This window comes from Hemicordylus capensis, chromosome 1 (genome assembly GCF_027244095.1).
Source record: "Hemicordylus capensis ecotype Gifberg chromosome 1, rHemCap1.1.pri, whole genome shotgun sequence".
In the NCBI taxonomy this organism is placed as follows: Eukaryota; Metazoa; Chordata; class Lepidosauria; order Squamata; family Cordylidae; genus Hemicordylus; species Hemicordylus capensis.
In genome coordinates, this window is record NC_069657.1 from 305,692,482 (window position 1) to 305,710,162 (window position 17,681).

The window sequence follows — 17,681 nt, forward strand, 5'->3', positions numbered from 1 at the left end:
GTGAGAAAAACATGTTAAGACAGCAATAAGTTTAAAAAGAAACATCAAATTCTAATACTCCACTTTATAACTTCATTTTAACACTCGGAATTATATAAGCTTGTTTCACTCCCTATGTATTTGGCAGACCAGAAAAGATATGAGCTATTATCATAAAATGAAATAAAACATTAATTAAAAATGCATTGTCCACGTCTACTTTAACAGCTGTATGGATTCTGCTTCCACCTACTTTTAAAAAGGAAAGAGAAAAAAATTACATATGTTTATTTTAGGATTTTTTAATGCTGACCTAGAGATATGTATGTATTCAGGTGTGAAAACCCATTCTTTTTCGATTGAGAGATCCAGTTCATGCTTGGGGTGGCGAGGGGTGATATATATATATCTCGCAGGGGCAATATATAGTATTGTATCTCTATTTTTATGAAATCCATATTTTTCTATGTGTGATCCAAGGATAATTGTCCTTTTCATATATCTATCTCCTATGTAGAAATAAAGGTGGGAGTTATTCCTTTTCTTCTATATATCCATACTGTTCTATATCCAGTTCCAAACAATTCCTCAAAACTTCCCTTTTCTCACATGTTTTTTCTATTGAACATTTTCTTTTTCTTCTCTCCAATCCCATTTGATTCACATACACACACCACTCATTTTCAATATCCGCCATCATTCCTCCCTTACTTTCTCATGTGCAATGTCTGGATTGTACTGTAAGTGTGGGCAGCAACTCTGTCTAGATAATTGCTTAATCAATTAATAATTGCTTAATCAGTTAAGCTGGTGATTTATGTATGTATTTATTATTAATGTTGCCATTTATGCAAGGGGAATGTGGCACAAAGTGTGTAGGCAATGAGACCAATGGGGCCAAGTATGAAGGAGCTGCTTGTTTGGGATCCTAGCGTCAAGTATCATGGAGCAGCATTCAGGAAACAAGAGATCCCATCTTAGGGAATGCTGTAGTGAAGGTGGCATTATATGAAGCTTATGAACAAGACCTCAGACCACACAGACCAGTGATGGTGGTGGATTGGATTGAAGTTTAGGAGGAAAATAATCTTTTTAATTGCCCCCCACCCCAACTGGAAGCCAACAGTGTCTGATTCCCCCCCCCCAGGTTGATGTAATGTGCCATTGTAAAAAACCTAACATTTTGGCAGAAAATTAAGAGAGATGCCAGCTCTTCTCACTGAATTTCATTTTTTCTTTCTTTCTTTGTAAATCTCTAACTCTTCTCCTTATGGAAATACAAAGGAAAGGCAGTACATATTCTACCCAATTGCCCAATGGGGTGGGAGAAGGGAAATCTGCATATCAGCTCTGGAGTTGACACCTGCCCTCTCCAATGCCCTGTTTCTTAATTGTTTTCTTCTGTGCACTTCTGCAAATAGAAGTTCTGTTTGCACAAGTGTTTAGAGAGGGGGGATTTTAGGTAATCTCCCTTCGCTGTCACCCCTGAACCCTCCATAAATCTGCTTCTGCGATCCTGCAACTCTTGGGAATATATTTTCAGGAGGTACAGGAGGCTGTAGAGGGAAGGGGGATAAGTGAAAACCGCCCTCCTCCCCTTGCATGGATGATACCACTTCCATTTGTGAAAGTACTAATCTGGATGCTGCTTCTTTCTTGCTTCCTTTCTTAATATCAGAAACAATAAGTGAGAGAAGTGGACAGGAAATTTGAGTGAGATCTATCACATTTTTGTGTTGCCCTTGTTTGTAGGGAATTTTGCCTCGGGAGTAGGTGGGCCATGGAAAGGGGAGGTCAGGAAGAGAAAAATGAATGCTCAGTTTCACTCAACCTGATTCCTGTTTATAATCATTATTTGCAAACTAACTTGCTGCAGCATGCCTCTGTGAGGTAAGGGGTGCCTCTGAGCCTTTATGGAATGCCATCACTTAGTGATAGCAGAAGGTCCCCAGTTCAGTCTCCAGGTAGGGCTGGAAAAGACTCCTGCCTGAAACCTAGGAGCATCACCGCGAATCAGTGTAGACAATACTAACCTACATGGAACCGTGGTCTGACTCGATATGCCTTACACTCACCAAAGCATAAGCATTGTCAAGCCCCTCTCCTCATTTGGGGTTGTGCTAAATGATTGCAATCTTGGCATTTAAGAGGCTTGTCCTCAGCTCAAATGTATTTAGATTGCCCCACCTCTCACACAAACACCATCCTTTAAAGGATTTAAGCATTAAATCCTCTTAAATGGTTAGGAGGTTTAAACCGCAGAAATAGGTACTGCATTGGACTGGGATAAAGGAATGAAGAGACATAATACCCAGATTTTACTACAGAAAAGGATGATGTATGTGTGAGAGGCGGGGCAATCTAAATACATTTGAGCTGAGGACAAGCCTCTTAAATGCCAAGACTGCAAAGGGGTAAAGAGAGTTCTCCTGGGCATGTACAGAGTGCTTTTTGCTTTAAAAGCAAGGAGAGTTCTGCTATCTTTGATTAATTAAAGCACTAGTTAAGTAGTGCTGATCCCAAAGTGTCCTTCCATACATTCTGCCCTGTCTTCAGTTTAAAAGTGGGAGGGACTGTTTGCCAATTTATTTATTTTAAGGTGGGGGTGTCAAAAATTCTAAATAGATTTATGGATGGGGACAAAACTTAAAATAGTTCAGGGGTGGGGAGACCTTACTACAACTTGGTTTTGATGGTAGCAAGACAACTATGCGGCAGCTTCCATGGCTCCAGTGCTCACTTGGCCTCTGCATGTGTGTGGAGCCCATTTGCGTGGTGAGCAACACCATGCTAATTACACAACTACAACAAATATTCATATACCGCTTTTCAACAAAAGGTTCCCAAAGATATATATAGATATATATTTATTTATTTATATAGATATATTTATTTATATAGCTATAAATCAATACATACATAAAATGGCCCCCTGTCCCCAAAGGCTCACAATCTAAAAAAGAAACATAAGATAAGACATCAGCAACAGTCACTGGATGGATGCTGTGCTGGGGGTGGATAAAGACAGTCCCCTGCTAAATAAAGAGAATCACCACTTTAAAAAGGTGCCTCTTTGCTCAGTTGATTGATTGATTGATTGATTGATTAAGTGTTGTCAAGTCTTAGCGACCACATAGATAGATTCTCTCCAGGATGATCTGTCTTCAACTTGGCCTTTAAGGTCTCTCAGTGGTGCATTCATTGCTGTCATGATCGAGTCCATCCATCTTGCTGCTGGTCATCCTCTTCTTCTCTTTCCTTCAACTTTCCCCAGCATTATGGATTTCTCAGCTGGGTTTTTACATGAAGTGTCTGAAGTATGATAGTTTGAGCGTGATCTTTTGTGCCTCATGTGAAATTCTAGATTGATCTGTTCTATGATCCATTTGTCTGCTTTCCTGGCTGTCCATAGTATCCTCAAAAGTCTTCTCCAGGACCAAAGTTCAAAAGCGTCAATACTTTTTCTATCTTGCTTCTTCAAAGTCCAGCTTTTGCATCCATAGAGTGTGGGGAAAATCATTGTCCGAACAGTTCTAATCTTTGTAGGTGTAGACACGTCACAACATCTAAATATCCTATCCAAGGCCTTCATTGCAACCCCAGCAAGTGCTAGTCTGCGGTGTATTTCTTGACACCTGGATCCTTTACTGTTGATGGTCGATCCTAAAAGGCAGAAGCTATCCACCACTTCAATGTCTTCATTATCAATTCTGAGGCTGGTTTCTGTGCCCATTGTCATTAGTTTAGTCTTATATACATTTAGTCCTAGTCCCATTTTTTTACTGTGCTCCTTGACTTTCATTCCTAGAGCTTGCAGATCATCTGCATTCTCAGCTATCAGAGTGGCATAATCAGCGTAGCGCAGGTTATTGCTGTTCTTCCTCCAACTTTAAAACCACGCTCATCTTCTTCCGATCCAGCTTCTCTCATTATATGTCCAGCATATAAATTGAATAAATAAGTTGAAAGTATACAGCCTTGTCTTACTCCTTTGCCAATCTGGAACCAATCTGGAACCAGTCTGTTTCACCATGTTCCATCTGGACTGTGGCTTCCTGTCCTGTGTATAGGTTTCTCATGAGAACAATGAGATATTCTGGGATGCTTTTCCTAAGGACATTCCACAACTTGACATGGTTGACACAATCAAAGGTTTTTCTGTAGTCAATAAAACACATATTGACTACTTTTTGGTATTCTCTGGCTTTCTCAATTATCCAGTGTGCATTGGCAATGATGCCCGTTGTTCCTTGGCCTTTTCTGAAACCAGCTTGAATGTCTGGCATTTCCCTTTCCAAGTAGGGTTCCAATCTGCGTTGGATGATCCTGAGCATTATTTTGCTAGCATGTGAAATTAAAGATATTCTTAAGGATATGCTTATTTATCAGAAATTAAGGATATGCTCAGTTCGCAGGGGACACATGGCCTCCATGCACACATGGAGGCCAGGTGAGTGCTGGAGCCATGGGAGCCACTGCGTGGGATGTCTGGTGAGGCGCCACTGCTCGTTGGGGCTTGCAGGTGCCAGTGGTACCACTGGTGATGACTTTTAAAGTCACCTCCAGCCACCCTCCCCCTGCTACCACCCTCCCCCAGTGCCACACTCACCGGCTGCCACTGACTGGCATTAGTATAGTTAAGATGAGGCGGTTTTTCCAACATTCTACCATTCTAAGCACTGAACATTCTATTGGTCATAACATCAAAACAGTTTGTCAGATCTGTCTGATTGCATGCAAAAATCAACTAGGTAACAGCCTACAGGAAATATCAGAATTCAAAATTTGGTGCAGATCTGTTGAAAAATGGCTAATCCAAATCGCCCCTCTGCACTAGGAATGTGCGAGCTAACCTGGTCTGGCTTCAGCCGAACTGGGTCCAAACCGGTTCATGGGCTGGTCCAAGGATACTTGTAAGGGGGGAATAGGAATAGATTTCCCTGTACAAGTAATGTGGGCATTCCTACTCCCTATCCTAAAGGCACGGGTGGGGGGTGGCGGCGAGATAAAGAGGCCTCTGTACTTTTAGCGGAGGCAGCGAGGCAGTGGCGGACACATTGGAGGCAGTGAGGAGTGCTGGGAGCTCCTCCAAGCCCAGGAGGCCTGGCTTCCTGAATGACAACCCAGGCTGGCTGCAGCCCAATTTGGCCCTCTGAGCACATGCAGAGGCCATTTGCATCACCATGCAAATCCTGTGACACAAATGGCCTCTGCACAAGCACAGAGGTTACACAAATGGCCTCCATGCCTGCATGGAGGCCTGAACCAGCCTGCAGCTGGCCCAAGATATCATTCAGGAGGCCATCGGGGGACATGGGCGAACCTCCGATGTCTCCGCCTCCATTAGTGCCTCCACTAAAGGCACAGAGGCCCCTTTCTCTCACCACCACCCCGGCGCCTTTAGGATAGGGATCAGGGATTCCTCCTTTACTTCTAAAGGGGAGCCCTCAGGGATTCCCCTTTACAGGTATCCTCAAACTGGTTCTTAGAACTGGGGCCAGTCCAGTCCAAACTCAGACTGGCACACACACACACTTTGGGGGGCTGGGCTAGTTTGAACTCGGACTGGCCTAACCAGGCCAGCTTGATACGAACTGTAGTTCGAATTGAGCCGGCTCACATACACCAACTCTGCACATGTTACAAAACCCTTTTTAAACAGAGTTTTGTAGTGCATAAAGGTATCATTTGGGTGATCCTCTCTTTCATGTGCTTAAAGAACATAACAACATGGTGTCAGGACTTCCTTTAGTGATATCAGGTCAGGTGCATTTTGAGGACATTTCTGCCTTGAAGACGTGTTGATGGACACTCATCCGATCTGTCTCTTTATGGTGATAACAGTCTGTTACCGATCCTAGGCTATTGTTTATAGGGATGTGCAAATTGATTCGGATACAAATCGATTTGTACCTGAATCTAGCTGATTCGGGTGATTCAGAGACAAAACGAATCACCCCCTGTGGTCCATTGGCTAGATTTGGGTACAAATTGAATCATGGCTGATTTGATTCGAATTGATTCAGGTTTCGGATCTGTCCTATTAATTCCCCCAGATTCCCAGCTTTCATTTTTTAAAAAAAGCTAAGCTCTAGCCCTTATAGAAGTGGAGTTATGGAGCAAAATGTGTGGTCACATTTTCAAGTGTTTGGATTCTTTGGGGTATAATAACTTTCACTCAATGAATCCTTATGAGGATTCATTACACACTTTCATTTCTTCTATTGACTGTCTTTTCGACAGCACCATTTGTCAACTGCCATGTGCCAACTATACCCCACTTCCACCTGCAAGGCAGTGGGGTACTACTCAGGTTAAGTTAAGTGCCTAATGGGTAGAGGCTACCACCCAAATTGCAGATCAATTGGGCAAAGGGCTGATTTTTGGTGAATTCTTGAAGGTTTAGTGACTTTGGGGCAGATTTGGGGCATAAAGCAGGATCTGGGGTGGAAGAGTGTGGTGATATGGTAGTGCCTATTGGGTGGAGGCTACCACCCAAATTGCAGAGGGATTGGGCAAAGGACTGATTTTTGGTGAATTGTTGAAGTTTACGCATCTTTAAGGTTTTTCTCCATAGGGAATCATGTAGGTTTCAGCAGCCCCATAACTGCACTTGGGGGGCACTGGGGTGGCCCAGAGTGAGTGGTGGTGTAGTGAACAGAGGGTGCCAGCCACCCCCATGGGTTTCTAACCCATGGGGTTCAGGGTTCTGTTGTTTCTGAGGTGTTCTGAATGTAGATTCTGTGGTAGCAAATGAGATTTTCAATACAAACCATGAATTCACTCTCATTTGCTACCATAGAATCTACACTCAGACCACCTCAGAAACAACAGAACCCTGTACCCTATGGGTTAGCAACCCATGGGAGTGGCTGGCACCCTATGTGCACTATACCACCACTCGCTCTGGGCCACACCAGCATCCCCCAAGTGCACTTAGGGCTGCTGAAACCTCCATACCTTATAGGGAAAAACCTTAAAGATGCGTAAACTTCAACAATTCACCAAAAATCAGCCCTTTGCCCAATTCCCCTGCAATTTGGGTGGTAGCCTCTACCCATTAAACTTAAACTGAGTAGTACCCCACTGCCTTGTGGGTGGGAGTGGGGTGTAGTTGGAACATGGCAGTTGACAGTTGGCGCTGTCAAAAAGACAGTCAAAATGAATAGAAGAAATGAAGGTGTGTAATGAAACCTCATAAGGATTCATTGAGTGAAAGTTATTATACACCAAAGAATCTGAACACTTGAAAAATAGTGACCACACATTTTGCTCCATAACTCCACTTCTATAAGGGCTAGAGCTTAGCTTTTTCTTTTTTTTTAATGAAAGCTGGGAATCTGGGGGAATTGATAGGATAGATCTGAAACCTGAATAAATTTTAATCAAATCGGGGCTGTTTCGATTTGGTTACAAATCGAAACACAGAAAATCTGAATTGCACACCCCTAATTGTTAATTCACATAATATTTTTTCATTTACATGCTGGTCAAAATTCCCAAACAAGCTCTAATAATTGCTTCCTGTTTTGAGAGTATTTGAACATGGTGCTTTTCTAATCACTATAAGTCAGGAGTTGCCAGTTTTACAAACCACCCCAATTTAAACTGGGCAAATAGTGACTCTAAATGAGAACAACCATATGTGTGAATGCACTCAGAGGTACACCTAGGTAATTTTGGAGCCTGGACCTCACGGCTTTTGGAGCCCCCCACCCATATACACACACAGTATTCTAAACACTTTTTTGCATGACCACAGCACCCGGGACAGACTAAAAAGCATTTGGGAGGGCAGGGCGTGTGGAGGCCGTGGACTTTGGCCTGGAAGTCCAGGGGTAAGAGCGCCTCTGAATGCACTCCACTCAGGAAAGATACATCCAGACTTTCAAAATATTTTAAAGTATTACCTATAAAACAACTATGACATTTGGCTCTTGAAAAATTGCCACTTTGGTGGCCCTTGTCACTGGAAAATTGGCTGTATTTTTGCTGAGCAATCACTTAGGCTTTACAACTGGCTGTAGTTTTGTGTAGAAAAGTGAGCCATCTACTGGAGGCCTAATATCACCACAGGAAATACTATGATATATGATACATGTTATCTGTCCTATAATCTTAATATGTGCCCTTATGAAATATCCTGTTTGGGTTAGGCAGTGAACTCAAATATCTATGCAAGCCTCCACCTTTTCACTAATCTTCCATAGATTTTTTTGCTACCACTGCCACCGCTTTGTAGCTTTACTGTAATATAGTTGTTTCACTAACAGTGAAACTAACTAACAGCTAACAGTAAGCTAACAGTAGGTGTTGCACCACTAGGATGGGTATTCAATTGATTGGATGGTTTCTCCAATCACAGTTATGATGTGAATGAGAAATCTGCATCTTGCAAAAGTTGCTTTGCTTTAGAAACCAGCTTTGGGTCATTTTGATCAGGAAAGGCAGGGTATACTATCTGTCTGTCTGTCTAAGCAACAGGTGTCCTATCTCTGGTAGAATATGGCAGACTTGGGTCCCCAGATGTTGGTGGACAACAGCTCCCATATACCCCATCCTTTGGGCTTTGGGCTCAGCAGTGGCAGGAGCTTCAGTGCCCAGCTGCCTCCTGACCATAACCATTTTTGTTTTGTTCACAAGGACATAGTACTGGGTTTCCCAGAGATATCTGGTTGCCTGCTATGGGAAACAAGAAGCTGATTTAGATAGCCCTTGGGTGCAGGAGTGGCCGGTGAGGGCAGCGCTGGAGGGTGGGGGTGGCGAGAGGTACCTTTAAGGAGGTCATAAGCAGGTGCTTACTATTGTGTTAGCAGCACCTGCAAGCCTGGCATCTGGCGGGGAGCGCCACTACCACACATGGGGTTGTGGGCAGGGCACTGTAGCTTGCAGGTGCTGCTTTTACTATGGTAAGCACCTGCTTAATACCTCCTTAAAGTTGCCCCCTGGCGCTGCCCTCACCAGCCGCTCCTGCTTGTGTGTACTCCAGCAGGGCTCCTCTTGTGTTCTGATTTGGATGGGGGCTGTGGTGGTGAAGCAGGGTGTCATTTTGCTGAAGCAGGTTTCCCCATCACTGTAATGGGAGAAGCTGCCCTTGTGGGCGTTTTGCATTCTTTGGAGCTCAAAGAAACAGAAACCCTGTTTCAGACAAAGCATGCTGTGGCAAACTCAGACAGAGGCCCAGAAGAGAAGTGAAGCGAGCATCTTACAATTGGATAGGTCTGTGGGTATTGCAAAAGTTTGCCTACCAGTACTAAAGACATATTTCCTTCTCATTAATGGGTTGTTTCTAACAATATGCTTTCTGGGATATACCAAGGGACTTGGTTTTCTTTTTAAACTGGAAGTCTGAACTCAACTATATAAAACCCGGTCTTGTCTTTTTATCAGCTCCATAATGACAAGCATACTTCTGTATAGTGAGTGATGGACTTGCTGTGTAATCATTCACTAAGATAATTGATATGATTGAGTCTGATCATCATTATGTATGAATACAACTACATAAATCAGTGGGGAGGGTGTGTGTGTGCGTGCGTGCGTGAAGCTTCTATGTAGCTAATGACTGAACCATTTTCTTTTGGCCCTAATGTTTTAGGGTTCTACTGCCATGTGTTGCTAGAAGGGGACTTCCAACCCCAAGAATCAGTGATCAGCCAGTCATTAGGGGAAAACATCACACTCGCTCAAGGTCGAGTGAGCATTCTAGTCTCAGACCATTATGTTCTGTACATCACCTTGCTCCTGGAGGGTCGGCACCACCTTCTCCACTTCTGACAAGGTTGCTATTAAATGTACAGCACAGCATTTGTTTTCTGCCTCCCAGATGTTAATGTGGTGGTGTACCTTCCAGAGTACATGCAGTGCTATCACTCATCCAGGCACTCCAATAAATATGTTTCTTTTCCCCATGATATCTACACTTTTCTCATATCCTTCGCTATCTCCACTATATGGATTGTTTGAGTCATACCAAGGAACTTATCATCATAGTTAAAATCTGCCCGTGTTTTGTCTTCCATTTTTCTGTTGTGTTATGCATTCATATGAAAGCTTTGGAAATATTTCTTTTATTTTAAATGTACAACGCCATGCAAAAGCCTGTTCACATGAAAAAAAGGGTGTGTTCTTGCATCACCCACTTTCTTCATACTAGATATGAAGAGAGAAATCCCCACTAAAAAGTGTTAATTTTCATTGACTGATCCTGCTTCTGTCATGTATGCCCAGTTTCCATCAGTTATGATTTATCCAGTGACAGAGTCTGAGATTTGTGGACTTTCCTAGAAACACTGCACTGGGGAGAGCAAGACCCATTAGCCCTATTCCTAGGGATTCCATTGCTGGTGATGTGTGAACATACCCTAATTCTTGATAGACAGCAGCCTTAAATCATAGTATTGTTAGGTCTACAACATTGTCGTAAGAGTTAGCCTTATGCAGGGGTATATCTGAAAATGTATGCAGATCTCCATTTGGATGGAAGACGCTAAATTATGTCAGAAGTACACTAGCAATTTATAGCTACTACCAGACACATATGGTTGGTTTTACAATCCCTGTGTCTATTAACAGTTGCTAGATTTTTAAAGAAGGAATGCTAAGGAAAACCCATATTCATCTATCACTAATGATCAATGTTCCAGTTGGTCACACCAAGCAAAACCATTGACACGAATGTTAGGTGGATGCAAACTATGTCTATAGCTAACTTGTTTTCTGTATGTGTGTGTATATGTATGTATTAGGTCTGTATACAGTGTGTCCAATTGGATTTAAGGACTGCCTTTATGCTTTGAATGGATCCTCTATTGATTTTGGACCCACTGAGCAGTCCTGCTTCACTTTGGGCTGAACCCTTTAGCCTTCCAAAGCTTTGCTTAGGTCCCTCCCCTCACCCCTGAATGTACTTATAGGATGAAGCAGGAAACAGGCCACTTTGCTCTATCTTAACTCCTGGCCACAAGGGAGCAGGCAGTGTCTTCTGCAGCTCATATTTTCAAATGCCCCCCCTCCCCTTTCATTCCCCTGGAGTCCTGGGAATGGTCTTTTCTGTGATTGCAGCAATGGCTGCAGCTTTAGAAAAAGACTGCATTTCCTAGAAGCTGCAGAAGATACTTATTGATCCCTTGCTGCTGGAAGCAAAAATCCAGGAAAGCAGCCTGCCTCTTCCTGCTTGGCACTTCTAGAGGTGGAAAGGCTGAAGCAAAGCTTAAGGGGGCTGAATGGCTTGGTCTAGCTTGCTTTGCTTTGGCCCTGCTTCGGCCCCAACCAGACGGCACTTAGGTTCGGACTGGGGGGCTCCTGAAACTTCACACGGCCCTAGTCCGAAGCTTCAGGCTTTGCACACACACACTTACACTTATTTTCAACCATTGTTGTCTTTAGCTTTATGAAATGAGACTTCAGATTCTTACTCCAGATTCATACTGGTGTTAGTTATCCCACCAACTGACATCCAAATTAGCAGTAGCTGGTGCAGCAGTGTCTGACATCCAGACTAGTGTTATGCTGTCAGGTGAGCTCTGTGTGACCCTCAGGGACATGTTTTTGGAAGGCACAGTGGGCTTTAAAGGGAGGTGGAGAGAATGGAAAACAGCCCCTTCCCCCACCTTGCATGATGGCTCTGGATATCAAGCACTGCTGCACCGGCATAGTGCTACTTTGGATGTCAGCCACTGATTCCAGATCAGTGATGAATTGTGTCAATAGCTGAGTAGTTTTCCCCCTTGTCCCAATCCATTGTAGCAGCAGCAGCTTCAAAATTCCTTCTGGTTTTTACCCCTGTCAATGCACTAAAATAAAGATTCTCTGAATGGAACAGAAATTAAGAACACATGACATATGTACAAAGTAAAATGTTTCCTTTCTGTTATAATATATACCTTTTAGTATTTGAGCTCGTACAAATAGTGTCTCTTTGGTTCAGATATCTGTTACATCATCCCATTTGATCTCAATTCTGCCTGCAGAATGCATCAACCAGGAAGTCCCATGCAGTCGTCTCCAGCAGACACACCCTTCAGCAGTCATAGGGGGAGACAGCTTCCACAAGTTCCTATCAGAAGCGGCAGTATAGAGCAAGGTATCAAATGACAAGCTTATAGTTCACTCTTGGGTTCCCCCCTCCCTCCTCCTAATCTACAAAGACATCTTGTTTTACAGAATGTTCAGTGCTTTTTTGGTTTCTACAGACAAAGAAGTATGAATTCGTAAAAATGGCTTGCAAACTATAGTGATGTGCAGTTCACTATTACAAAATTTGAAACATTTTCTTATGTTTTTATTGGCAATATGTGCACTTTAAAATTTGTTGTGTAGGTACTTCAAATGACACAGTCTCATTTATTCTGGATTCCAGATTCAGCTTGTTAGGAATAATCCGTTCTAATTATTCCGCTTCAATTAATTCTGCTTTGTTATCTGGAAATAGTAAATGGTCATTTGCTGACAGAAATGTGAACAATGTTAATTATATCCCTTTCTGAGCATGTCAAAGGTCAAGTGCAAAAGTGTGGGAAATTAAAATACAAAACAGGAAAACCCAATTATCTCAGTGTTGTAGGCACAAAAGAATCCATGAGCAAAACATTTCAGTGAAGACCTGAGGGCCAAGGTAGACATGGCAATGGAGCTCTTAAAAAAAAATAATAATAATAAAAGCAGCCTGAGGAGGAAGGGGAGGAGGCAGCAATAGTGGACCAGAGGGGTGGTAGGTTAACCCTTTTCTTTCATGCGGTTTTTCCTCTGAAGATCTCTCCTTCTCCAGAGCTGCCATTTGCCCCAACTGGACATATGTACATTGTGGCAAATAGCTTCAAGAGAAAAAGGTTAGCCCTCATTCTGTGGTCCCAGCCTGGTTCGGGCCTCCTGTGGCTGCTATTTGTAAGACTTTAAAGACAACATCTCTGTTCAAGTCTAGTTTGGTCCTGAAACAGGTGGTTGTGAGAGAAACTGTAATGAAACTACTGTCAAACAAGCGCTAATCTGTGTGTTTTTGTTATATTTACAACAGCTAAATTACAGGATTACAAAATTAAACTGTCTATTTTTCCAAAATGAAACAAATCCACAGCTATCTAGGCTTGAGAATTCACATGCAACTTTTTATTTATTTGTTTTTGTTTGTTTTGAGCAAAATACTGTGTATTTTTCTTATGCATAGTAAATTAATGCATTTGAAATGTATATATGTTTGCTTTTTGAGATGGCTGCTCAAAGTTCATTTGATGCCAATACATGCATCACACAGATGCGAGTCTCCTAATGAATGAAGGGTTACATGAATTCAAAGATGTGAGAACCATTATTGAATATGCATAGTATATATCAGGAAATCATTTATTTCCACTGGGTTCTAATGTATTCCTATGCTTTTGTTGTATTCTCTCTTTGTGCTTCTTGATTTGTACGCTCTCAAGGTCTCATTAGTTTAAGAACTTGTTGCAAAACTACATTGCAGTTCAATCTGCTGTGTTTTTTCCCAGAATGCATACAATATGGAAGCTATGGTGGATGTGTTGGTTCCTATACAATTTCTCTGAGTTCATAAATGCATACTTGGGGTACTATTTTGGGTTTTGAATTAAATTTTTCATGTGGAATTTTTCATACAATTTCTTATTACTGCAGAATAAGTTATAATAATAGCATTTCAGTTTAAATAATAACAGGATTTTGAAATCTGTGAACCTATTTCAAACCTAACATGGAAAATTAGAGTGGTTGCAACCATGTAGGAAACAGAAGTTGGGGGGGGGGGAATGAACACAAAGAAGCTTCTTTACATTAGTGGTCTCAAATATTAAGTATACTTAATTTCATTCCTTATCAGGGTTGCATTGTATACCCTTCATGTTGTTAAAAAATGCAATACAATGATTGTGGGTGAAATTTTCCTGACTGGTTTCTTGAAGTACTCATCTGCCGTCTTTGAAAAATGAATCTCTTCTATTAAGATGCATCATTTCTTTTGGGGTATCTTTATGGCTCTTGGTAACTAAGGATGGGTTCCCACATATATCTCATGAATATCCTGTTTTGCCATGTGTGAGAATACAAGGTTTCCAAAAGGGAAATGTGTGAACACACTGAGGTTATTTCTACATAGATAAAATCAGTAGTTAAAGTATATTCAACCAAAGTTTGCTATCTGTTGTTCCTGTTAATCTGTCCTTAATCCAACTGGAAACTGAAACTAGCAAGACCAAGATTTTGTTTTGCCATTAAATGCTCTGCTCTTTGTAGCATTTGGTAGTAATTATTAAGTTCCCCCTACCAGAACCTTGGGGTTTCCATTCACACAATTATTTTCATTTATCTCAATGGAACATACAGAATTGCTGAAATAGTTAACATTTGTTCTCCTGAGATATCATTGTGGACCAGAGATAGTTATCATTCATCCTAGAAGGAAATGGGCATCAAACATCTGGCCAATTTTAGCACATAACTCTGAGGAACAACTTTACATATGCGTGGTAGAAACTAGTGGGTTTGGTCCAGGAGAGGAGGAGTTTCAGGAAAGCCCAAGGTTCAAATTTTGTATGAACATTTAGTACATTGTTCAAGTACTAATGCATGTTCATGACAAAGAGAGGTTTTCATTGAATGTTTTGGGTCGTACCTCCATAATAACGATTCATAATGTTATTAGGGTAATATGCAAACTTCCTGTGAGATATTGATGATGGCAAATAGAAACATCAATCTTCTGGTGTTACTTCAATGTATATTTTAGCCTTCAATGCTTTACGTTTCCACCATATCTAATAAGAAAAAGCATCATTTATAACTGAAAATGAACACTATGTAGTGTCATGCTTCTGTTACACAGAACTCAGGGAGCTGATTTTGTCATACAGGGTGCCTGGAATGTGATTTTTCTTGTACTAACAGAATGAATACAAATATAGGCCATACTAATTTTTGTAGTAAGAACCAAATATAGAGCTAGAAACTGTAACAAGTGCAGGAAAAGCAGCTGTACTGATTATTGTCATCATGGAGGTGGGAGGGATATTGACACTGACATGAGGAATATAATGTGGTATTATTGGTGATGACGAACAGTTTTCTTGCAGGCATTAAATCTGCAAGGAAGGATTTGGCAAATTGTTTAGTAGAACATCTGTTTGTAGCCCATTGCTGAATTTCTAATAGTTTAAACTAGACTTGTACTGTACTGGAGGAAAAGCAATACAGATTACATGCCAGTGTTCAGAATGGTGCATTCAAAAGTATGAGGGGTGAAAGAGAGATGTAAAAAAAATATAGGGAAGAGAAGGTATGCAGTTAAATGCAGGAGAACAGATACTGATAAGGTATATCAGGGTTTTAAAAAAATTGATTCTGTGATACTTTTGTGGATCTCCACATGTCCTGAACATATTGACAAACTGGGATTTGACAACTGACGACTATAAAATCAGAGCTGCATTCTTATACTTCAGCCCTAAATATTTTTAATTGGTTTAAGTCTCACTTGTTTCAATGGAATTTGCTTGTCAGTAACATTTTAGGATTTTAACTAATGAGCAATTAAGTTGGGTGATAGTCAGGTTTCCTAGTATTGCCTTAAAACACTGTATCTTCCCTTGTAATTATATTATTGGTTCTTATCAAAGTGGACAATGGTATTTAATTAAAATTTGCAGACCTCTGCTGTACAATGATTTAACCATTATACTTACACATAATTTGGCATTGTGTTTGTATTTAAAATACAGTAAAGATTTATTAGCTGTATTGATAAAGAGCATAATAACCTACAGTAAGACAGGTTCTCAATATGTGAGTATACATGAGGCATTGTGTGTGTGTTGCAAATAATATAGATGTGATCATTAGAGAAGATCATTGTGCCAGCAAGTGAAGAAAGCTTGAATTAGCATTGTGTTTCTTTGAGGATGTAACTACTTGCTGTTTAGTTGCATAGTTCCTTATATAGAAGAATGAAGTCATTATATGTTCTAATTATGAGAATGTACAACTTTTTGAATGAATGACTTGAACCTGTTATGTTTTAAACTTTGAAGCTTTCAACTTGCCTAGGGAGCAAGAGGTTGCTGGTTCGAATGCCCGGTGGTATGTTTCTCAGACTATGGGAAACACCTACATATAAACACCTATATTGGGCAGCAGCGATATAGGAAGATGCTGAAAGGCATCATCTCTTACTGCATGGGAGGAGGCAATGGTAAACCCCTCGTACCAAAGAAAACCACCTGGCTCTGTGGTTGCCAGGAGTCGACACCGACTTGATGGCACAACTTTACCTTTACAGTACTCAACTTTACCTTTACAGTACTCAAATTCAAGTGAATATATGCGTCCCCACACTATTTATTGTATTATGTTGACTACCTCAAATGTATGGCATAATCGCAATGAATGTAGCATAAAATGCATCTATGTATGGGGAAAAAACCAGTCTTGGGTTGGATCGTGTAGCAATCTTGCAATTAATTGGATTTAAGCTTGCAGCTATGGACTGGTTTGCAAGCAATTAGTTTCTTGAAGTTTCTTAACCAATGGAATACTTGGGTAGGCTATATTACATGTGAGGATAGTGTTACAGAATATTTCAATTTTTAGAAGTTCCTTTGGTCATCTGTTGTGTGACAAAACCACCCACAAGCTTTCTATATAGGAGCCACTCAAAAGCCTCATTTAGAGGTGCTTCACAGATTTACTGCCACAAACATCAGTGATTACCCTGTTTCCCCGAAAGTAAGACCTAGCAGTAATTTCTGATGTACCGCTAATTGCCCTAGTGCATTTTGGGGGGCTAAAATTAATATAAGACACTGTCTTGTTATCTATATACACGGTATATAGATAACAAGTGCTACAATGTTATTAAAATGCAGTACAGTAATTTGGGAGATGTAGTTATTTTCATATAACAGATCTATGCTGTTCCTGTACATTTACACTTTTAAAATAGTTGAACCTGGTTCACGGACAATAACACAACTCCTTGTAATGCTGAAATAGTGTCAAGGCAGTATTTGATTCTGCAACGTTTGACATTGTATAATGAGTAATCAAATTGAAGTTTTCTGCAGTGTAGCTTCAGGTAGGACAGTTGTATTTACAGAAATGGCTTCTTCTTGATTTGCATACTCTTAATAAGTTGTTTTAAATGCCTTTTTAAATTTTATATTAAAATATGGCAACATTGGTTGTGGTACTATCTGAGAAACATCTGGGGGTAAGGGGGATCCACTATATTTTCATAAGTGGAAATTGATTTTCAAATGAAAGTGAGGTATTCAGTAAGACAATACATTTAATAATGCAAGTTATTTTAATTATTGCTTTTGGATAAATAGTTGTCACTATTGCTTATTGAATTGTCCATTTGAATAACTATTTTACCTTCATTTGATCTTTTGTTAATACTTGCATAAATGCTTATTTGTGTGTGCTTTTGTGGTACTTATGCTACCCTGAACAGGAGAGTGGTCTTATCCAGTGGCGTATATTTTAATACTGGTGTAACTGAGTGCAGTATGTAAGTACTATAATGTGGAATGGATACAAAGAAGCAACTTGTTCCAATGTATGTTTTAGGCTCTTAGGTTTCAATTTTATTGTGACTTTCTTAAATAAATATAAATATAGATGATGTGGAAGCCTTGATTAGCAAAGAAACATTTTCTCACATGAGTTACCCCTATCATGCTAATGAGACTATT

General features: G+C 40.7%; 1 protein-coding gene across 50 annotated transcripts in view; it reads left to right on the forward strand.

Annotated features, from left to right (window-relative positions):
• Positions 1 to 17,681, forward strand: part of RIMS1 (regulating synaptic membrane exocytosis 1) — a 382,988-nt gene that overhangs the window by 262,983 nt on the left and 102,324 nt on the right. For 43 of the 50 annotated variants that reach the window (XM_053286849.1, XM_053286844.1, XM_053286835.1 and 40 more), the window contains 2 exons: positions 9,578 to 9,760; positions 11,952 to 12,064. In XM_053286849.1, the coding sequence (XP_053142824.1) occupies positions 9,578 to 9,760; positions 11,952 to 12,064 (296 nt within the window). The remainder of the gene's footprint in view (positions 1 to 9,577; positions 9,761 to 11,951; positions 12,065 to 17,681) is intronic. The other 7 variants (XM_053286828.1, XM_053286834.1, XM_053286839.1 and 4 more) reach the window with 1 other exon arrangement.